Raw genomic sequence first — 24,368 nt, 5'->3', positions numbered from 1 at the left:
GTTACAATATAGATGGATAGATTTGGGTGTTCAGAATCATGAGTGATGGAGCAGCACACAAAATAAATAAAAAACAGCCAAGTCAATCTGTGCTTTCAGCTGATGCACTGACAATGCATGCATGGGATGGAGGGGGCAGCATATATGCCTTTAGGTACAGTAGGCAGGGTATTTCATGTCTTGTGCAGCAGGTAGATATTTTTCTCCAGTAATCACCCTAGCAACAACAGACGCGCTGACCTCAGCCGAAGCGCCAATAAGCTTTAAAGCCTCTCTTTCCTCACTTCCTCTCAACACATTGGGTTTGGCTTGGCTCTCTCCAGTTAGTTGGCGGCCATTTTGGATCTACCAATCAAGCAAACCACCCTTACTTTTGGGATGAGAGGGAGGACTTTAACCGAATTCGAGTCTTTCGGGGTACCAGCCCCATCGGAAACCGGGGCAGTGCGTGTCAGAAGCCGAAAATCAACAGGAACCCAAGCCGCCAAATTTGGCTGCAAATTCTGAGACCGGTTTTTACGTGAACTCCTCCATCCCCTATTCCTTGTCTGAACGTTCTGTGAATTTGTTGAGGACCTGTGAACTATCGGAACACCGTTTATTGAGCTTTACAATAGATTCGTTTCCGAAAAACGGATTGTTACATTTTGGAGCTCGGGGTTATGGTTTGTTTTTGGACAACTTTTTTTGGGGGGGGGAATTGCCTTTGTCGCAATCTGTCCCACCGGTGTAATGTACAGTAATGCGGTTCGATAATTTATTTAATGAATCGGTGTTATAGACATCTTCCGGCGTATGTTTTGCTGGAACTTGGCTGTGGCGTTGCGTTAATGTGGGAGAACGACTCCATGATCTTAAATATCAGTTCCAGACCTGCTTTACTGTCGTTAGAATAAGGTGCAGCAAAAGCAAAAAGCAGACGCAGAACCACTTCGGGGATCAAGAAATTATTAAAATGTCAACCAGAACGCCACTACCTACTGTCAATGAGCGTGACACTGAAAATGTAAGTATTTGTTCAGTTGAATAACGTTTAGTTCTTCACCATTTTCAGCTCTCAAGTTGGTGTTTGTCAACTTTTAAGAATTATGTTAGGCTATTGGTTTAAAATGGCCTTGTACCCAACAGTGATACAAAGTAACCATCCACAATAGTGCGTAACTAAGCTTTGTATCCGAATGTCAGACTGACGCAGAACGCGTAGACTATATGTGGCCCAAACTTTAGATTCACATTAGGCCTATTGCTACAGAATTGATTTCGGACTGTGACACATTTTCCAGACTGGTAATTAGTCAGGACAGAAAGCACTGTAAGTAAGACTACTTGGCACGCAGTTTATGCAAGATGCACAGGTTGCGTAGCGTATTTATGTGTGCGTACAGAGAAATACATACGGTGCCTTTGGGAAAGTATTCAGACCCCTTGACTTTTTCCACATTTTGTTACATTACAGCCTTATTCTAAAATGGATTAAACACCCCCCCCCCCCCCCCAATCAATCTACACCCTGAATCTCGGTGCTAGAGGCATCACTACAAAACCTGGTTCGATCCCGGGCTGTATCACAACCGGCCGTGATTGGGAGTCTCATAGGGCGGCGCACAATTGGCCCAGCGTCGTCCGGGTTAGGATTTGGCCAGGACGTCATTGCAAAATAAGAATTTGTTCTTAACTGACTTGCCTAGTGGAATAAACTTACATAAAAAAACTCACAATATCCCATAAAGCAAAAACAGATTTTGAATTTTTTGCTAATTTATTACAAATAAACTGATAACACATGTGCAAAAGTATTCAGACCCTTCACTCAGTACTTTGAATCACCTTTACAGCTTCGCATCTTCTATGGTATGATGCTTCAAGCTTGGCACACCTGTATTTAGGGAGTTTCTCCCATTTCTTCCCTGCAGATCCTCTCAAACTCTGTCAGGTTGGATGGGGAGCGTCGCTGCACAGCCATTTTCAGGTCTCTCCAGAGATGTTCGATCGGGTTCAAGTCCGGGCTCTGGCTGGGCCACTCAAGGACATTCAGAGACTTTGTCCCGAAGCCACTCCTGGTTGTCTTGGCTGTGTACTTAGGGTCATTGTCCTGTTGGAAAGTGAACTTTGACCCAGTCTGAGGTCCTGAGCACTCTGGAGCAGGTCTTCATGAAGGGAATCTCGGTACTTTGTTCCGCTCATCTTTCCCTTGAACCTGACTAATCTCCCAGTCCGTGCCGCTGAAAAATATTTCTACAGCATGATCCTGCCACCACCATGCTTCAATGTAGGAATGGTGCCAGGTTTCCTCCAGACATGACGTGTGACGCATTCAGGCCAAAGAGTTAAGTCTTGGTTTCATAAGACCAGAGAATCTTGTTTCTCATGGTCTGAGAGTCCTTTAGGCAAACTCCAAGCGGGCTGTCATGTGCCTTTTACTGAGGCATTGCTTCCGTCTGGCCACTCTACCATAAAGGCCTGATTGGTGGAGTGCTGCAGAGATGGTTGTCGTTCTGGAAGTTTCTCCCATCTCCACAGAGGAATTCTGGAGCTCTATCAGTGACCATCGGGTTCTTGGTCACCTCCCTGACCAAGGCCCTTCTCCCCCAATTGCTCAGTTTGGCCGGGCGGCCAGCTCTTGGAAGAGGTGGTTCCAAACTTCTTCCATTTAAGAATGGAGGCCGAAGTGTTCTTGGGGACCTTCAATGCTACAGACATGTTTAGGTACCCTTCCCCAGATCTGTGCCTCGACAACCCTGTCTCGGAGCTCTACGGACAATTCCTTCGACCTCATGGCTTGGTTTTTGCACTGACGTGAACTGTCAACTGTGGGACCTTATATACTGGTGTATGCCTTTCCAAATCATGTCCAATTAATTGAATTTACCACAGGTGGACTATAATCAAGTTGTAGAAACATGTCAAGGATGATCAATGGAAACAGGATTCACCTGAGCTCAATTTGGAGTCTCATAGCAAACGGTCTGAAAACTTATGTAAATACATTTTTATAAATTTGCTAAAATTGTGTGTAGATTAATGATGATTTTATTTCATACATTTTAGAGTAAGGCTGTAACTTAATAAAGGGAAGGGGTCTGAATACTTTCCCAGTGTATTGTGTGTGTATATAAACTCAGCAAAAAAAGAAATGTCCCTTTTTCAAGACCTTGTCTTTCTAAGATAATTAGTAAAAATCCAAATAACTTCACAGATCTTCATTGTAAAGGGTTTAAACACGGTTTCCCATGCTTGTTCAGCGAACCATAAACAATTAATGAACATGCACCTGTGGAACGGTCGTTAAGACACTAACAGCTTACAGACGGTAGGCAATTAAGGTCACAGTTATGAAAACTTAGGACACTAAAGAGGCCTTTCTACTGACTCTGAAAAACACCAAAAGAAAGTTGCCCAGGGACACTGCTCATCTGGGTGAACATGTCGTAGGCATGCTGCAAGGAGGCATGAGGACTGCAGCTGTGGCTAGCGCAATAAATTGCAATGTCCGTACTGTGAGACGCCTAAGACAGCGCTACAGGGAGACAGGACGGACAGCTGATCGTCCTCACAGTGGCAGACCAAATGTAACAACACCTGCACAGGATCGGTACATCCGAACATCACACCTGCGGGACAGGTACAGGACGGCAACAACAACTGCTCGAGTTACACCAGGAACGCACAATCCCTCCATCAGTGCTCAGACTGTCCGCAATAGGCTGAGAGAGGCTGGACTGAGGGCTTGTAGGCCTGTTGTAAGGCAGGTCCTCACCAGACATCACCGGCAACAACGTCGCCTATGGGCACAAACCCACCATCGCTGGACAAGACAGGACTGGCAAAAAGTGCTCTTCACTGACGAGTCGTGGTTTTGCCTCACCAGGGGTGATGGTCGGATATGCGTTTATCGTCCAAGGAATGAGCGTTACACTGAGGCCTGTACTCTGGAGAAGGACCAATTTGGAGGTGGAGGGTACGTCATGTTCTGGGGCCGTTTGTCACAGCATCATCGGACTGAGATTGTTGTCATTGCAGGCAATCTCAACGCTGTGCGTTACAGGGAAGACATCCTCCTCCCTCATGTGGTACCCTTCCTGCAGGCTCATCCTGACATGACCCTCCAGCATGACAATGCCACCAGCCATACTGCTTGTTCTGTGTGTGATTTCCTGCAAGACAGGAATGTCAGTGTTCTGCCATGGCCAGTTTAGAGCCCGGATCTCAATCCCATTTAGCACGTCTGGTACCTGTTGGATCGGAGGGTGATGGCTAGGGCCGTTCCCCTCAGAAATGTCTGGGAACTTGCAGGTGCCTTGGTGGAAGAGTAGGGTAACACCTCACAGCAAGAACTGGCAAATCTGGTGCAGTCCATGAGGAGGGGATGCACTGCAGTACTTAATGCAGCTGGTGGCCACACCAGATACTGACTGTTACTTTTGATTTTGACACCCCCCCCTTTGTTCAGGGACACATTATTCCATTTCTGTTAGTCACTTGTCTGTGGAACGTATTCAGATTGTCTGTTGTTGAATCTTATGTTCATACAAATATTTACACATGTTAAGTTTGCTCAAAATAAATGCAGTTGACAATGAGGACGTTTCTTTTTTCGCTGAGTTTATTAGGGATGCACCGATTTAATTTTCCTTGCCAAAAAAAACAATACCAATATTATTATTTTTTTTGCGTCCTTTTAAGCATTCTAGTACAGTTAAATAGTTGAAACACGCTGACCAAAAAGTGATTTTGTTATCATTTACGAATGTCCCCATTACCAGTAACACAATCAAAACCTATTTATTTCACTTACTTGCTGTGCTGTTTCGTTGTTCACTTGTTCTGTCTCAACCAGGACTTCACCATACATGTCAAGCAGTGAAGTTTCAGCTCTGACTCTGTTTTGCCTCTCCTCCTCGGTGCGCACTGTCACTGTGTCCGTTTCCATCTTGTCCAACAGTGTCTGTAACATTTCACGTAAACCCTGTTTCTTGTCTGCATCGAAGTAGCGGTCGTTGTACCTAGCATCGAGCATGGTGGCGACACAGTAGAGGCTCAGAGAGAATGCTACCGTATCGCTTGTTCACAGCCTCTAGTAGAGTACTTCTCCAAGTTAACCTGACGGTCTGTGTTGGCATTTTTGTTGAGCAGGCGTTTCAATGCCATGACACGGTATCACGTCTGCTGCAGACGCAGTTGAGCTTATTTGTCCAGTCAGTTGTTTGAATGGAGCTAGGAGTGTTCATGTTTCAAACATGTTCTCAAATGCCGTTGAAATGGCAGCCGCGGTATGAGAACCAGTAACATTAATGAGCATGCAATACGGCTTTCCTCAGTATGAAATCCTCATCGACCCACTGTGCTGTCAGACTTGGCATGCTCATGGGGCTGACATCGCCGCTCCAAATGTGAGTTGTGAAGCTAATAGCAGTGACACCCATAGCAAGTAGCTCATGGGGGTGAGTTTCAACAATACTGTGTAACTCTGGTAGGGCAATATCTGAAAAATAGCGCCTACTTGGTAATGTGTACCGGTGCTCAACCAGTCGGCGAAAGCCAACATCACCCACGACAGAGAACGGTTGATTGTCAAGGGCAATGAATACCATTATCTTGGCATGAATGGATTTTGCCTTTGAGTTGTCTCGCTGAAATGTTCTTACTCTTTCAAATGATTGCTTGACTTGTTGACTGCTTGATCCACACAGCAGACATCGTGGGCTAGGTTAGGAATGCTGTGTAGCAACACGCCATCTACCTATGTTTTATATAGGTATGCACATCAGCTTTGACATTGGTTTGCACATCAGCGTTAAACTAGACATCGGGCCAATGTTGGCATTTTTAGCTAATATTGTTTGATTCCGATATGCTTTCCGATATATCGGGCATCCCTAGTGTGTGTGTATATATTTGTGTCTGTACAGACCAACATATGGACAGCCTTTGGGCTATTTTCTGACCAATTTCTTGCAATTTGTAATGTTTAGAGATCCAACTGGTGATTGTGTTCAGTTTCATCTGTTCATTTTCCACGCCATATATTCATGTGCTTGGATGACAGGCACTGACAGCTCCATCATTGAAGGCATTGAAACAGAGAGCATTGGTTGGCGGCCTAGATACTGCATATTACCTGTAATGCTGCCTCGTGTAGATACATTCTATTGTGGTGGGGCAAGGTCCAAATGTTATATTACAAAGATGCCTCTGCTGTTATTGGTTGGCATTATGAGGTACAGTGCCTTCAAAGTATTCACACCCCTTGACTTTTTCCACATTTTGTTGCTTCACAGCCTGAATTGAAAATGTATAAAAATGAGATTTGTTTTGTCATTGGCCTACACACAATACCCCATAATGTCAAAGTGGAATATTTTTGTTTGTTTCTATTTTACCCTCAATTTTGATCTTGTCTCATTGCTGGAATTCCCGAACAGATTCAGGAGAGGCGAAGGTCGAATCATGCATCCTCCGAAACATGACTTGCCAAACCGCGCTACTTAATAACACCCGCCCACGTAACCCGGAAGCCAGCCGCACCAATGTGTTGGAGGAAATAGCCTGCAAGCAAAAATTTCTAGACGTGTTTTCACTTTGTCATTATGGGGTATTGCATGTAGATGGGTGAGAAATCATTTTAATCCATGTTGAATTCAGAATGTGGAATAAGTCAAGGGGTGTGAATACTTTCTGAAGGCACTGTACCTCATAATACCGTGCCAACCAATAACAGAGCAGGCATCTTTGTAATGTAAAGATTGGACCTTGCCCCACCACAATTGCATTTGTATATATACGAGGCAGCGTTACAGGTAATATGCAGTATCTAGGTCGCCAACCCACGCACTCTGTTTCAATACTTTCAATGATGGAGCGGTCACCGGAACACATGAATATATGGCGTTGGAAATGAAGCGATGATAATATACACTATACAATAGACCATACACTATAATAGTGGAGGTCCCCATGCACTTACCTCAAATTCATAGTTTTCCTAAATTCGCTGTATTGATATTCCTCTCCGTTACTTTGTTTTGTATGGTCATTGGCAGCGTATACATAATCCCAATTTTAGCTTCAAGACGCTGGCAATTTGTAAAAACAAAAAAGTAGTTTGGGCTCTGTCTGCCCACCCCCTTTGAATTGAGCGACAGGTGCCCACAATGTGTTCACACTTGTCTGAGCATCACTGAGCGCAATTTGGATCAATAACCTGCCACCAGCACAAAACCGGACGAGCACTCTCTTCTGATGCCATTCAGATCGCCAATGCTAGGATGAAGGGTTCACACTCGGTAAAAAGGCACCGCATCGCCATAGTAAGTATCTATTTTCTTCCAGAAGTGACCCATTTTAGTTAAAGCTGCAATATGAAACTTTTTGGGCAAGCTGACCAGATCTACATAGAAATACAGTTATAGATCTGTCATCATTGAAAGCAAGTCTACGAAGCTGGAGATCTGTTCAATGTGCGCTATTTCTATGCGTTGTGTTGTTTTTGTGTCTTTTACTTTTTTGTTTTGTAAACCAGCTGAAAATACAATATTTTGGGTTATGGAAAATATATTTCACAACTATTTAGATGTTACAATGATTCTCCACACTACATTTGCATGTTTTGTCACGTAAAGTCAAATTGGGCGAACTTCTGCATTGTCATCATTAACGCCAATTGGCGCGAGAGAGAATATCTAGTTAAGATAATGTTGAAGTTAGTGAATTTGCAAAAGTATCAATCGGGCTATTTTAAATTTGTCAGGGTTTATAGTTTGTACTGTAAACCAAGGTTGAGATATTTGGAGACTTTCGAATTCTGTGCGCAAAATCAGCTATTTCTGTGCGTCCTATTAAGAAAGAGAGACCTGCAATTTCGAAAACCTGTATTCTGCTACCCATACCGATGTCACATTCAAGTTTGAGTTGAACAACCGGTGCTGTGTTTAAAATGAGTCCCCTTGCTTTCACAGCACATACTTTAATTAGGCTACATCCGACCCGTGACACCATAAATGGGATAGACTTTCACAATGGAGCCATTGCTTGACACCAGACGACTCCATCCCTGACCAAGCCTTTGACACTACGGTTGCAACTTTGGTCTGTTATTTTGGGGCATAAGGTTGATTCATTGTCTGTGTGCTTTCCTTTTGAAAGGCATTAAACTGCAAGTGGTTTAGCAGAATGAGAAACCACAGATGGGCCTTCTGACGCTATCAAAGAGGATCGTCTCTAACTATCTCTTTTTAAATTGTATATTTTGTGGGTTGGATTTATTTTTGATTGCGATAGGAAAATGAGGAGACCGAGTGAGTCCGAGGGGCAGTGGGTTGTATTTGAACTCTGGTAGCCTAGGCTGTACATGACAGGGTCCACAGCATTAACCGTTGAACCACACAAGCCACATGCTGTAGCCTACCTATACCAATACGGAGTTCACATCGCTATATGGTCCGAGAAATGAAGATGCTCTGATTCTTAGGGCCTATTCCATAGAGCCAAATTGTTATGGTGGCATACAGACTCCTCCTCAGTCTCATTGTGCTGCACGTTGTGGGATTATATTTCACAATTGCCTTTTGGATGATCTTTTGAAAGGTTAGGAGACTCAATGTTCTTTCAGTTTGAGTTTTGAGCGTGCCCCAGTTTGCTCAGAGCTGTCAGAACTTGGGTATATAGAGGATAGAGGATTTCAGTTAGTCGGTATATTTTAAATTTTTAAACCGATTAAATACAATTGACACCGGGCCAATTGTCCGGGAAAAGGAAATGAATCCATTGAGAAATAAGGCTTTTTAGCCTTATTAATTGATGGGAAAAAACAGTTTAAGGAATTACATTTGACCGGTCATGCTTATCGGTGTATATGCGTTAATTTGCATAATTTTGTGTAATTAAATTGCTGCGCGTGTGTATATATTCGTTAAGTATCACAGATACAGAGCCTCGGAGGGAAAATCTGTTAGACAGCGCGTTTATAAGCCCAATCATCGTACAACAATTCTAAATGCAATTGTGTGTTAAATATTTTTGGGGGGGCCACTGTTAAAAAAATAGCTATTTTTATTTCTTTACTGGCTAATTTAAGTGCGCTTCCCATTCACAATTCAAATGCATAGGCAACGTAAGGCAGGTTTCATCAGTGTACCACACACCACTTTGCAATAAGCTGGAGTCTGTATGCATTTTGAAAACCTATAGTTACTTAATTGTTTGAAACCAGAACATTTTACTACATATTGTGAGGAATGTAGCCTAGGCAAAATCTGACCATATCCGTGAAGGAAATTATTTTGTAAGGACTTCCTTCCATATGCCATTGAAACCAGTAGCCTATTTCTCTCATGTTCTATTGGATTTCAACTTTCTTTTATTGCCCGATAGCCAACTGCGCCGTGTGCATTGTTGCGCTAATAATGTTAAGAAATGAATAGTTTATCAACATATTTCAGCTAAACGTTCTCATCGGTTGCATCGGATTCATTGCTTTAAAAAAAACGAATTATGTAGCCTACGCCCACTGTTTGTATGAATTTGGGATCTATCATCCAACGACTGTTCCAGAGTCTGTGATCTCTTTCTCAACAAGCTGACCATTAGTAGAAAAAAGTGGACCTATTCTATGGGGGGTATTAGATTGACATAGGCGACGCGTCCATAAGGCTAGGGGAAGCTAAGTAAATTGAATTGCCAAAATGATATAGCCTAATTTCGGCTACTCTTGTCTATACAGAAGTAAATAAAATAACAAAAAGGCTTCTAAAGCATGATTTGGTCACAGAGGATCATTTAGCTTCCCCTAGTGAGGGGGAAGAAGAGTGGGTTGTTTTAAATGGCATTGCCTACTGTTGGAAGGAACTGCAGCATGCCCTTCAAATACCAAATAGATTATTGTTGAGTTACGACTGTCAGTGATTAGTGGAGGCCCAGCCAGGCATGTCACAATATCAACAACAAAAAATGCAATCGTGGGAAAACAGTTTGCAAAGCAAATGGCTATTGCTGTAAAGAGAAGACGATGAAAAGACTCCTCTGTCTTTTAGTTATCAAAATGATCAACTTAATGAAACGAACAACAGTAGGTACATCTTATTGTCACCAGCGGAGAGCATCAGCCATATCCCGGGTGAGTGCGCGTTGGGCATATTCATTATTTATCATTGTTGTGCCACATCAGTTTTGTTTTTCCTGCTCCAGTTTAGGTGGCCGTCATCTTCTATTGGTGTCTCCCCTTCTCTTAGGCCCGTTACATGGTCACGGTCGTTTTCATTGATCTGTTTGTCATTGTCAACAGAGTAGGCCACCCTCTAATTTGTCGTATTAAAAAAAAAAAAAAGTCTGATCATGTCCCCTTTCCTATAAAGGAGTAGAATTGCATGACATTTCTTTCCTGTGCAAAGAAAGAAGAAACGTATCTGATATAGCCTATATCCCAGGCCTCTACGCTATTGTAATGAAACAGCCGGGAGCAGGTCTCGAACCCTCGACCTTCTAGCCCGAGGTCTGGCGCGCTATCGAATGTGTTTCCCCAAACTTGAAACTCACGCTCCACCTATGCATAGGCTAGCAATGTAGCTGTTTGTTACTGGTCTTGATGGCTGAGGAAAAGTCGATGTGGACAGTAATTCTAACATCTTCAAGGTGCGTGGTAAAGACATGTCATATCAATCCTCGACTTGCATGTTCTGTTAAGATAAATGATCAGAATCCAAATGTGATTTTCAGTCCTTCTGAGCACTGTGGGGTGGAGTTGCGCACGCAATGCATATGTGTCTGGTGAATTTCTCAAATCTCCGGTAAATTAAACCACATATTCCTAACAGAAACCCCGATAAGATGGTAAACTACTTTGTTGCTGGTGACATTAGCATTTAAAATGAGCCTAATCTGCGAGGAGGGGGGACGAGTTCAACACAGTAGTTGTAGGCACAGAACTCTGTGCGCACACAAGTAGCAAAACTATTACCCCTCCATGAAGTGTTTTGTTTGTGTTTGAACAGTCACTGTGTCTTATGAAACACTTGGTCATAGACAAATAGAAAGTGTTGTGACTGAAAAGGAGAAACCACAAACTAAGGGGTTATTTTCACAGCATCACGGTAACATCCCAGCAGTGTGTCAATGTTGCCACAATGTTACAACGATGCTCTTTGTGTGTGTATTTAAATGTAGACTGACGCGTTTGGCGTCATCTTATGGTTTCTTATTCAACAGTAAACAGGTTTCCATCCAATCATTTCATGCAGGTGAATGACCTGATGCATAAAACAACCATTCAGAGTTTATAGGCAGATGTAATAACCACAATACGTGAAATAAGTTATGTGCACGGTGATGTGCTTCATGCAAATGTCCAATAAATATTGAGGGTAGGCTGTCATTTGAATGATGCTGGTGACATAAGGATCGGTGCTTGACTATCATTTAATCATTTATTTTTTATTATCCATAACCTCATCAAATAACATTTCCTGTCCACTTTATCAGTGAACTGTTGTCTAGCGCATGCGCCAAAACCAGATCCGGCAAGTATGCTATTTATCGCAACAGTTTTTGTGACAAAACCATTCTGTAGAGTTGAAAATGCAATAGGAGCGCCTTAATGATGCAAACCATTTCATCCGCTTAAAACGTCAATTGGATGGAAACACCTCTGGTGTGAAAATGGAGATATATTATTTTTTATGCAGATTTGACAATATTTGCATAAACCTAGCTACTGAAACCAATGAATTTAAACTAATCAGGGGTCACGTTAGAGTTCAGAAATCTGCATTTTCAAAAAGCAGACCTGCATTTTGTATTGAAAGTCTACAATTGTTTTTGCTTCAATAGAGTGATCAGGGGCGTACAACTATAGTCTTCCTTCACAAAAGATACATTAGTGCAACACATTCGGCAGAAAATATCTACATTTTCATCAGATGACAACAAAGTGCAACGCTATTTGGCTGGCTAGCCACACAAGTAAATGGAGCTTACAATGAAATAGCAAGGTATTTTTTGCCCAAAACGATGCATGGCCATTATATTTCTAATGTGTATTATAGAAAGAATGTAGCCAGCTACATTTCCAAATGTTTTGTTTAAAGTTAATCTTGCGTTTTACCAGAGACAAGTAGCTACACGTCAGAGGCTGTCTGCTAATAGAATTCCCGTTCGACATCCCAGTGGAGAAGAGCAACCGAAGCACAAAATTAGTTTGATGCTGAGCAGAAATGACAATACGAAGCATTTTTAGATCTGCATTTAAGATATTTCTTAATGCTTTAAGGTGACCCCTGTTCATTGTAAGTCTGTCACCAAACAAAATAAAGCCATTTCCCAAGAAACCACATGTTAATACAATGTTTAGTTACATAAAGATGAGGGTATATTTTTACCCTGCAGGACCCCATTCACTGTTGACAGAGGGTTGAGATTAAGAAAGGTGCTTGGATTTGGTTGGCCCAACTGACATGCTGGGTAGGAAAGGACAGCAGTGCCCAATTTGACCAAGAGGACCTGCGTCACAGCTAGAGGTTGACCAACACCGATACCGATTAATTTACTCTTAAAAAATATATATATATATATTTATACATTTCAATTCGGAAGTTTTCAGACACTTAGGTTAAAGTCATTAAAACCCGTTTTCCAACCACTCCACCATTTTTTTGTTAACAAACTATATTTTTGGCAAGTCAGTTAGGACATCCACTTTGTGCAGGACACGAGTCATTTTCCCAACAATTGTTTACAGACAGATTATTTCAAATGGACAATGACCCCAAGTATACTTCCAAAGTTGTGGCAAAATGGCTTAAGGACAATAAAGTCAAGGTATTGGAGTGGCCGTAACCAAAGCCCTGACCTCAATCCCAAAGAATTTGATGGCATAACTGAAAAGGTGTGTGCGAGCAAGGAGGCCTACAAACCTGACTCAGTTACACCAGCTCTGTCAGGAAGAATGGGCCAAAATTCACCCAATTTAATGTGGGAAGCTTGTGGAAGGCTACCCAAAATGTTTGACCCAAGTTTAACAATTTAAAGGCAATGTTACCAAATACTAATTGAGTGTATGTGAACTTCTGACCCACTGGGAATGTGATGAAAGAAATAAAAGTTGAAATTAATCATTCTCTCTACTATTATTCTGACATTTCACATTCTTAAAATAATGTGGTGATCCTAACTGACCTAAAACAGGGCGTTTTTACTTGGATTAAATGTCAGGAATTATGAAAAACTGAGTTTAAATGTATTTGGCTAAGGTGTATGTAAACTTACGACTTCCACTGTGTATATGTATGTATTTGTAATAATGACAATTACAACAATACTGAATGAACAATGAACACTTATTTTAACTTAATATAATACATGAATAAAATCAATTTAGTCTCAAATAAATAATGAAATATGTTCAATGTGGTTTAACTAATGCAAAAACAAAGTTGGAGAAGAAAGTAAAAGTGCAATATGTGCCATGTAAGAAAGCTAACGTTTATGTTCCTTGCTCAGAACATGAGAACATAAATGAAAGCTTGTGGTTCCTTTTTAACACGAGTCTTCAATATTCCCAGTTAAGTAGTTTTAGGTTGTAGTTATTACAGGGCTGTTTCTTTCTATACTATTTGTATTTCATATACCTTTTGACTATTGGATGTTCTTGTAGGCACTATAGTATTGCCAGCCTAATCTCGGGAGTTGATAGGCTTGAAGTCATAAACAGCACTGTGCTTCAAGCATTGCTAAGAGCTGCTGGCAAACGCAGGAAAGTGCTGTTTGAATGAATGCTTACGAGCCTGCTGCTGCCTTCCACCACTCAGTCAGACTGCTCTATCAAATCAAGTACTTAATTATAGTATAATAAACACACAAATTCGAGCCTTTGGTCATTAATATGGTCAAATCCGGAAACGATAATTTCGAAAACAAACCGCTTATTCTTTCAGTGAAATACGGAACCGTTCTGTATATTATCGAACGGGTGGCATCCCTAAGTCTAAATATTGCTGTTACATTACAAAACCTTCAATGGTATGTCATAATTATGTACAATTCTGGAATATTAATTATGGTCTTTTGTTAGGAAGAAATGGTCTTCTGATGCATGAACTGATGCATATACCCTGACTCTGCTTACACTGAACGCAAGAGACGTGACACAATTTCCTTAGTTAATATTGCCTGGCAACATGAGTTTCTTTTAACTACATATGCAGGTTTTCAAAAATGTACTTGTGTATTGATTTAAAAAAAGGCATTGATGTTAATGGTTAGGTACATTTGTGCAACGATTGTGCTTTTTTTCGCGAATGCGCTTTTGTTAACTTCTTATGGGTAGGTGGGAGGGTAGCGTCCCACCTGGCCAACATCACGTGAAATTGCAGAGCGCGGAATTTAAACTACAGAATTATAAATATTTCACTTTGATAAAATCACAAGTGTAATACATAAAAATAAAGCTTAACTTCTTGTTAATCCAGCCGCTGTATCAGATTTCAAAAAGGCTTTACGGCGAAAGCAAACCATGCGATTATCCGAGGACAGCGCCCCGCATACAAACACATGAAAAACATATTTCAACCAGGCAGGTGCGACATGAAAGTCAGAAATAGCAATATAATACATGCCTTACCTTTCATGGTCTTCTGTTGGCACTCCAAAAGGTCCCAGTTACATCACAAATGGTCCTTTTGTTCGATAATGTCCTTCTTTATATCCATAAAAACTCAGTTTAGCTGGCACACTTCAGTCAATAATCCACCCAGTTTCCCTTTGTCAAAACCCATACAAAATTAATCCCAAACGTTACTAATAAACTTTTCCAAACAAGTCAAACAATGTTTATAATCAAACCTTAGGTACCCTAATACGTAAATAAATGATCAAATTTAAGACGGAGAATCGTTATTGTCTTTACTGGAGATAAATACCAAAGAACTCGCTCTCTCCCACGCGCTTGGAAACACTACAGCCAAAATGGGAGCAACCTAGAAAAACTACAATTTCTGGCTCATTTTTCCAAAAAACTAGCCTGAAACTCTTTCTAAAGACTGTTGACATCTAGTGGAAGCCAGAGGAACTGCAATCTGGGAGGATTTCGCCTGCCATAAGTTCTGTCCAAATCATGTCCAATCAATTGAATTTACCACAGGTGGACTCCAAGTTGTAGAAACATCTCAAGGATGATCAATGGAAACAGGATTCACCTGAGCTCAAACTCATAACAAAGGGTCTGAATACTTATGTAAATAAGGTATTTCTGTTTTTGTTTTTATGGGATATTGCGCGTAGATTGATTAGTATAATGTTTTATTTAATCCATTTTAGAATAAGGCTGTAACGTAACAATGTGTAAAGTCAAGAGGTCTGAATACTTTCTGAATGCATTGTATTAAACCACCCAGAAACATAAAGCATGCAGTTGACCTTCTGAATTGAGCTGCATGATATGAAGGAAAATATGGCTGGGCAATATGGGCCAAAATATATCACTGTGTTTCACATTTTTTGGGGGTAATTTATGTTTTTCAGTAATGAAAGTTCTAAATTGGTTTTTAGTGGTGCGTGACCCTACAGTGGCAACATATATACATTCTAAGTGATTTTCCAAGGGTATTTGTCCATTCTGATTTTGTTTTAAACTGTTCAATTCAATCAACAAGTATTTCCTGCATTTCCATCAACAACACAAAGCCAAATGTACACTGGAGTTGCTTACCAAGAAGACCGTGAATGTTCCTGAGTGGCCAAGTTACAGTTTCTACTTAAATCTGCTTGAAAATCTATGGTAAGACTTCAAAATTGCGGTTCAGACATTATCCCCAACACCTTGACAGAGCTTGAATAATGGGCAAATATTGCACAATAAAGGTGTGCAAAGCTCTTATGAGACTTACCCAAGAAAGCTTACAGCTGTAATGGCTGCCAACGGTGTTTTCTAACATGTATTGACTTGGTTAAAATATTTATCCAATCAAGGTATGAATCCCCACCCAAAATAAAATAATTTATTCCGCTTTGACTGAGTATTTTATGTAGATCGTTGACAAAACAAATCCCACATTTAATCCAAATGAGGTGAAGACTTTCTATAGGCACTGTACATTAACCCATTCCAAAGTTATCCACGCTGTACTAGTTGACAATTCAACTGTGAGTAGGGCTTTCAGAGTAGAGGAAAACACCACGGTGAGGCTCAATCTCATATTTGTTGTGTTTGGAGCTTAACTTGGGCTCCCGAGTGGCGCAGCGGTCTAAGGCACTGCGTCTCAGTGCTAGAGACGTCATTACAGAGCCTGGTTCGATATCAGGCTGTATCACAACCGGCTGTGATTGAATGTCCCATAGGGCGGCACACAATTGGCCCAGCGTCATTAGGGTTTGGCTGGGGTAGGCCGTCATTGTAAATAAGAATTTATTTTCTTAATTGACTTGCCTGGTTAAATAAAATCTTTGTTGCAGGTTAGGTTTTTAATCGTCATACCTAACCTTAAATTTAAAGCACATTTTTTGTTTAATGTATTTTAGCAATATAGCCAATTTTGACTTTGCAGCTGGCCTATCTGTGGGGCACTGCTCAGTTCTGCCTCCAAGACAACTCATCTCAATCAAGGTCAATCTACATCTTTGGATGGGGATCTCATCAGTTGATAGCAATGCCATACTGCACATGGTTGGTTGGTTGGTTGGTTAGACAGTCAGTCAATAAATTGATTGATATTGCGCTTATGTGAAGAAAAGACTCACTGCCAGACATTGTATACCTGGATTGATTTGAGTCTGTTCAAGGTCTGTTTTCTGAAATAAGTCTGTTCTAGATGAGTTCTTACAATGTGTGAATGTTTCTCTAGATGCGGTATTACATCGTGGGAAGGTTTCTCTAGATGAGGTATTATACCGTGTCAATGTTTCTCTAGATGAGGTATTATACCGTGGGAAGGTTTCTCTAGATGCGGTATTATACCGAGGGAAGGTTTCTCTAGATGAGGTATTATACCATGGGAAGGTTTCTCTAGATGCGGTATTATACCGTGGGAAGGCTTCTCTAGATGAGGTATTATACCGTGGGAAGGTTTCTCTAGATGAGGTATTATACCGTGGGAAGGTTTCTCTAGATGAGGTATTATACTGTGGGAAGGCTTCTCTAGATGAGGTATTATACCGTGTCAATGTTTCTCTAGATGAGGTATTATACCGTGGGAAGGTTTCTCTAGATGAGGTATTATACCGTGGGAAGGTTTCTCTAGATGAGGTATTATACCGTGGGAAGGTTTCTCTAGATGAGGTATTACACCGAGGGAATTCTTCTCTAGATGAGGTATTATACCGTGTCAATGTTTCTCTAGATGAGGTATTATACCGTGGGAAGGTTTCTCTAGATGAGGTATTATACCGTGGGAAGGCTTCTCTAGATGAGGTATTATACCGTGGGAAGGCTTCTCTAGATGAGGTATTATACTCCTCCTATTATACAACTCCATTGTGTCCTCCTCCCAGAGCGCTAAGAACCTTGGCGTGATCCTGGACAACACCCTGTCGTTCTCCACCAACATCAAGGCGGTGGCCCGTTCCTGTAGGTTCATGCTCTACAACATCCGCAGAGTACGACCCTGCCTCACACAGGAAGCGGCGCAGGTCCTAATCCAGGCACTTGTCATCTCCCGTCTGGATTACTGCAACTCGCTGTTGGCTGGGCTCCCTGTCTGTGCCATTAAACCCCTACAACTCATCCAGAACGCCGCAGCCCGTCTGGTGTTCAACCTTCCCAAGTTCTCTCACGTCACCCCGCTCCTCCGCTCTCTCCACTGGCTTCCAGTTGAAGCTCGCATCCGCTACAAGACCATGGTGCTTGCCTACGGAGCTGTGAGGGGAACGGCACCTCAGTACCTTCAGGCTCTGATCAGGCCCTACACCCAAACAAGGGCACTGCGTTCATCCACCTCTGGCCTGCTCGCCTCCCTACCACTGAGGAAGTACAGTTCCCGCTCAGCCCAGTCAAAACTGTTCGCTGCTCTGGCACCCCAATGGTGGAACAAACTCCCTCACGACGCCAGAACGGCGGAGTCAATCACCACCTTCCGGAGACACCTGAAACCCCACCTCTTCAAGGAATACCTAGGATAAAGCAATCCTTCTGCCCCCCCCCCCCCCCCCCCCTTAAAAGATCTAGATGCACTATTGTAAAGTGGCTGTTCCACTGGATGTCATAAGGTGAATGCACCAATTTGTAAGTCGCTCTGGATAAGAGCGTCTGCTAAATGACTTAAATGTAAATGTAAAATTATACCGAGGGAAGGTTTCTCTAGATGAGGTATTATACCGTGGGAAGGCTTCTCTAGATGAGGTATTATACCGTGGGAAGGCTTCTCTAGATGAGGTATTATACCGAGGGAAGGTTTCTCTAGATGAGGTATTATACCGTGGGAAGGCTTCTCTAGATGAGGTATTATACCGTGGGAAGGCTTCTCTAGATGAGGTATTATACCGAGGGAAGGTTTCTCTAGATGAGGTATTATACCGTGGGAAGGCTTCTCTAGATGAGGTATTATACCGTGGGAAGGCTTCTCTAGATGAGGTATTATACCGAGGGAAGGTTTCTCTAGATGAGGTATTATACCGTGGGAAGGCTTCTCTAGATGAGGTATTATACCGTGGGAAGGTTTCTCTAGATGAGGCATTATACCGCGGGAAGGTTTCTCAATGTCAAGTTTGTGTGCGTGCAGCCACATGCTCACTCGACTGCTTTGCTCATTCTTTAATACCAATGACTTTTCAACGTTGTTCAAACATTTAGCAATCTCGACCCTCATTACCAGGCAGTGCTGATATGATTTACCCACCAGTACTGTCTTACCATTATGTCAACTCGTGGCTTTTGACCATGTCTTTTGGATTCTTCATGTCTTGTTCATTGTTAGAAAAAAGTTTCTTCCCAATCGGACGTCAGGTACTATAATTAAGTATTATATGAATCCTATCGTTTGAACTGGCCAATTTGGGTGCAGTCAATTAGATTAATTTCTCAAGAGATCAAATTATATTTAAACAAAATCATGTTTCCGGGAATGCTTATGTCATCAGTTTCGAACTACAGAATCTGTCAGAACAATCTGAGATGGTGGTTGTCATTGCTTGCTGAAATGACATGAAACGACCCAGATGTGACACGTGCCGGGAAGTGTTACCACTAGACCACGGCTCTACCCGTAGTGATTGTTTGAATGCCTATTGATAAGTTCAGCTCTGATCAATGCCCTCTAGGCAAGAAAATGTTTACCTTTTCTAGCTTTGGCATTTGATTGCGTCAAGTTCTAAGCTGCTTTGCTGCTGGCTGTCTGCGCAAGACCAATGTCCCCTCTAGTCGATATCCTTAGACCCGTGACTTCAAATGACATCTGAGAGACTTATCTTCTGTCCACAGCACACCTCGCACGCTGATGGGCGCAACGAGGTTACCACGCGACCCGGCCGCTCGGGCTCCCGCTGCCGGAACTCTATCGCCTCGTGTGCCGACGAGCAGCCGAACATCGGAAATTATCGGCTGCTCAAGACCATCGGCAAGGGAAACTTCGCCAAGGTCAAGCTGGCACGCCACGTCCTCACGGGCAGAGAGGTGAGACCCCATCAGACTCCGGAGGCACCTGCCATGTTTGATTAGTGCATTATCTCATTTGTTTGGCTAGAAAATAATACAGTAAATTAGAATTGTTTGTACTTTTTGAAAGAAGTTATTTTCACAAAGTTCGTTTGTGGGCTAAGCTAATACAAGCCATCTCACCCTTCCTGTACCTAAAACGTCAAGGGGCAACGCACTGCACTAATCATAACAATAGTCAATGTAATTGCATTTGGTTCAATGGTGAAACAAACAAAATGCAAGTTAATGTCCTGAGAGTAATAGGGAAATTGAACTAGATACACTGTGCTTTAAATTCTGTAATCTAAACGTATTGAAGCAACAAACTAGAGGAACTGAAGCAAATTGTATTGAGGCCCCCTCCAGCCCTCGCAGTTCTCCTAGAGGCAATGCTTTACACACTCTCCAATTGCAGCTATGGATTCTGAGAAACACCTTTGTCATTGGTGGCCCGTTTACAGGCTTGCCAATTCTTGAGTCTTTAGGAGTGGTTGCTACAGGATTGATTGTTTTCTTTTACTCTTTCTTGACAGGTTGCCATTAAAATCATTGACAAGACACAAATGAATCCTACCAGTCTTCAAAAGGTAAAAGAAAAAGCTGTTGTCTCCCTATTGAAATGTACACATCTTTCTCCAACGTTATTTCCACATTAGTGCATTCTCTGGTTGTGGATGACGGGGATATCATTAGGCCTGCATGTAATATTCCCACTTTAAAAGCATTAGTAAAACAGTTTTTATGCCCTATATTCATTATGTATGATAAAATCAGTCTTGTTTCTGTATTGATGGAGGTGCCCTGTGAGTGTATGGGACTTCCCTTCATCGAGTAGCCATTGAAACTATTTTTGTAGCGAAACGCACAATTATAGCTAATTAATCTGATTCCCTATGAGTTCTTGACACCTTGTCATAGTGGGTGCTACACACCACAGTACGTGTCTTGGTGTCATAACTAGCTTCATTTCAGACTGTGTTACTAACTTCACAGAGGACTCTGCATTAGTTTGAGCTGAGGTGCAGAGTCCCTACCCCCTTAAAGGTCTCAGTCGTTGTGCCCCACTGAATGATGGGAGGTAGGGGGTAAAGCGGTGGCTGTTAGAGGGACCCTCGGTGGACTTTAATTTCAGAGGCTGCTAATAATAGCCTCGGAGGAGAAATCCAAATGGGTGGCTGGTGAAAGAAGAGGGTTGGCCCTGCCAACATGGGAAGAGAAGCAACAACTTTCCAAGGAGAAGGGGCTGGGGTTTTGGCTGTGGTGGGGAAAGGGCAGGGAAGTGGGGCCATTGACCCATTGGATGGTTGGAGGGCCACAGTACCCACATTTCCTCCTCAAGGCCCATTTTATTATTCTGCTCTGATGAAACTTGAATGAGCTGATGCTAAAACACACCTGCTGGCCCACAAAAGAGTTAAAGGCAACAAATGAGGTGCGTCTTTCTGTACTTGTATTTAACTTGGACATCAGAACTTTTCCCCAATGTTTTGTGGCAGAGTAACCCTAACCCAATATTAGGACCTGTGTCAACTGGTAATATCATATATACAAATATACTTTTCTATCTATTTTCGGAGATCCGCTTGGAACTGTAGTAGACTTTACTATGGTGCCCTTGGGTGGCTCTGTACCAGACTGCGGCTGCTGCCCTGTCCTGTCGCCTTTCCTTGCAGCTATACAGACCAGAATGTTACATTGCGGCCAGTGTGAGACTGATGATGTTCATCCACCCCACCAACCCCTATAATTAGCCAGCACAGGCTATCGATTTAGTTAGTTTTCCATTCGTTGGCCAATCGACAGCCCGTGGCTCAGACTGTGGGTATACGGGATGGGTGAGAGAGAGGAGGGGACAGGGACTATGCGGGAGAGAGGGCCAGCGTCACGCTGCTCTCTCTAGATTCTCAGTCTCCACCTGTGTGCTTACCACTTCATCAGGAGCCCACTGCTTTCTGGGTTGGCAATCAAAGCGAACAGGCCTCTGCGTGATGAAGTGGTCTTAAACACAACATCCCCCCTTAAACTGTAGTTAACAGTAGCCAGAGAGCCTCTGCCTAACACACCAATCACTCAGTCAAAATGGACAAACCTCCACATGCAAAGGTAGCTGAGGGTACACCATGCTTTCCCGTTCCTTCCATGAGGATCGGAGCAGGAGTCTATAATGCACAAGTGTCCTTCAGGGAACGGTGCCGACTAGGTAGCTGCCACGGCTCCACGCAGTTCGCTGGCAGCCCGCAGTCAGACTGACAATGTACCATGCTAAGCCTTACCAATCTGTTACTGCCTCCTCGGTGCAGTATCAGTCTCCACATCACAGCTCCGCTCAGGGCATCGTGACAGGGATGGTATAGGAGCCAGGGCCCTCGGAGAGAAGTGTTCATTGTAATGTCTTGAAAGCAACACAAGTTTTGCATTTTGTCCTGAGGGAACACAATTCCCAATGGTGGTTTGAACTGGCCTTTTTTCGTATGTATGTAAACTCATCAAAAAAAGAAACGTCCCTTTTTCAGGACCCTGTCTTACAAAGATAATTTGTAAAAATCTGAATAACTTCACAGATCATTGTAAAGGGTTTAATAGCGCATTTTTATTTGTCGCATTATTCACACACTCAGAATTTGCAACTTCAGTAGCCCACTTCTCTCCAAGTTGGGTGTGCGAGTTCAAGTGTGCCTGGTATGTGTGGACTCAATGAAATAGAGTAGGCTGCCTACATGGGCGGAGAATCACGTGGCAGTTAACTTAAATATGACAATAACTTCAATATGATTAGACTGTAGTTTACTACAGTGCCTAAATAAATATTGATAATGGAATAAAGTGGGCGATTCACCAACGTGAGTCGAACAAGGGCACCCGTTTCATTAAGTATTGATTACCCCTTTGTTTGTCTCTGCCTGTAAATCGTCGTCCTAAAAAGGTAGGCTATGTCCTTATGCAAAACGTGGCAAGTGTAGCAGTCATCTTTCTTGCCGCTTCCAGTTCAGATTCCATACCTTCGAGATCAGGAGCCTGTGTGGTCTCAATTAAATAGAGTAGGCTATAGCCTAAGTATGGGCGGAGAAGCACAGGGCAGTTCTTTCCAAGGAAATGTACTTCCTAAATATGATTAGGCTATAGTTTACTACATTGCCTAGATATAAATATTGATCATCCATATTGCGCTGACTGAAAATCGTCGCACTCCTAGGGGCCTCCCGGGTGGCGCAGTGGTCTAAGGCACTGCATCGCAGTGCTAGCAGTGCCACCAGAGATTCTGGGTTCGAGTCCAGGCTCCGTCGCAGCCGGCCGCGACCGGGAAGCTCATTTGGCCCAGCGTCGTCCGGGTTAGGGAGGGTTTGGCCGGCAGGGATATCCTTGTCTCATTGCGCACTAGCGACTCCTGTGGTGGGCCGGGCGCAGTGCACGCTAACCAGGTCGCCAGGTGTACGGTGTTTCTTCCGACACATTGGTGCGGCTGGCTTCCGGGTTGGATGGGCATTGTGTCAAGAAGCAGTGCGGCTTGGTTGGGTTGTGTTTCGGAGGACGCATGGCTCTCGAGTCCGTACGGGAGTTGCAGCGATGAGACAAGACTGTAACTACTACCAATTGGGGAGAAGAAAAATAAATAATGAAAATCTTCGCACTCCTAAAAGGTAGGCTATAAAGAGAAAAGGGCAAGTCTCCAACTCTTCTCCCCAAACTACATCTAGCATATCGAATGATATAGTCCAGTTATTTTAGCGCATTTGATATTGCCTATAGGGCGCAAAATTGCTGAGACCATAGCTGACAAGTGAGCTGTATCACATTCGCCTAAAATAACATTGCAGGACTGCGGTTTGGTTTGGGACCAGTTCTTGCAGTAGCGGGTGGGAGTCGGTAGTGTGGTATGAAAAACTGCAGGTGCATGCAGGAGCGGGATGAAGAAATCCATCCCACGCAGACATCATAAGCACGAGCTGACAATATTTGACTATTTTTGACTGCTGTCATATCGACACAAATTTTTTATTTAATGCCATTGTTGCTTTTGTGCTGATTTTCACTATTTATCAAGTACACTTGGAGCTTATAATGATGTTTAGGTTACTGTTTTCAACACTTGACCGTTTGTGTTGCTGACTGTGTGTCTTTGTGGTATTTTGTACACTATTTTAAAATCAAAATAAGCTTTTACAGTGTTCTAAGACATATGGTTTCTGTTTCATAGTTGGAACAAAAGCACTCCAAATAAAATTCATTGACCAGTTTTTTTTACCTATAGCCTACAGTAACAAACTAATGAAAAATGCATTTCAAAAAAATATTTTTTAAACTAAAATAAATTCTGTTACTTGACACCTTCATGAACACAACCACATGACTATTTTAGCAATAGCATATATGAATTACACCGTTAGCTGTCAGCCTGAAGGGTAGGTCCCTCAAGGCCCTGCGGTACTAATGTTAAGTGACTGATTGACTAGTGTGGTTTCAGTGAACGTTCCCTCTGGATGGGGTTTGATAGATAAGATCGTTAAGCTAGATTGCTTAAAGGATAGTTTCCCAGACACCGATTAAGCTCAGTCCCCGGAGGGCTAGGGTCAGTCTGTTATATCTGGTGTAATTCTCCTGTCTTATCTGCTGTCCTGTGTGAATGTAAGTATGCTCCCTCGAATTCTCTCCCTCTCCTCCCGGAGGACCTAAGCCCTAGGATCATGCCTCAGGACTATCTGGCCTGGCTACCCCCATTCCACCTGGTCATGCTGGTACTCCAGTTTCAACCTTGACC

At 42.6% G+C, this 24,368-nt stretch overlaps 1 protein-coding gene across 5 annotated transcripts in view; it reads left to right on the top strand.

Moving 5' to 3' along the window:
* The first annotated feature begins 284 nt into the window (after positions 1-284).
* Positions 285-24,368, top strand: part of LOC129824889 (MAP/microtubule affinity-regulating kinase 3-like) — a 129,093-nt gene continuing 105,009 nt past the window's right edge. For 3 of the 5 annotated variants that reach the window (XM_055884435.1, XM_055884436.1, XM_055884434.1), the window contains exons 1-3: positions 286-1,006; positions 19,397-19,588; positions 20,146-20,199. In XM_055884435.1, coding sequence (XP_055740410.1) covers positions 956-1,006; positions 19,397-19,588; positions 20,146-20,199 — 297 coding nt within the window. In that variant the 5' untranslated portion in view covers positions 286-955. Of the gene's footprint in view, positions 1,007-19,396; positions 19,589-20,145; positions 20,200-24,368 lie in introns of all 5 variants that reach the window. The other 2 variants (XM_055884437.1, XM_055884438.1) reach the window with 2 other exon arrangements.

This window comes from Salvelinus fontinalis, chromosome 27, assembly GCF_029448725.1.
Source record: "Salvelinus fontinalis isolate EN_2023a chromosome 27, ASM2944872v1, whole genome shotgun sequence".
NCBI classification, from domain to species: domain Eukaryota; kingdom Metazoa; phylum Chordata; class Actinopteri; order Salmoniformes; family Salmonidae; genus Salvelinus; species Salvelinus fontinalis.
The sequence above is the reverse complement of the archived record's forward strand: the minus strand, read 5'-3'. Positions and strand labels throughout refer to the sequence as shown.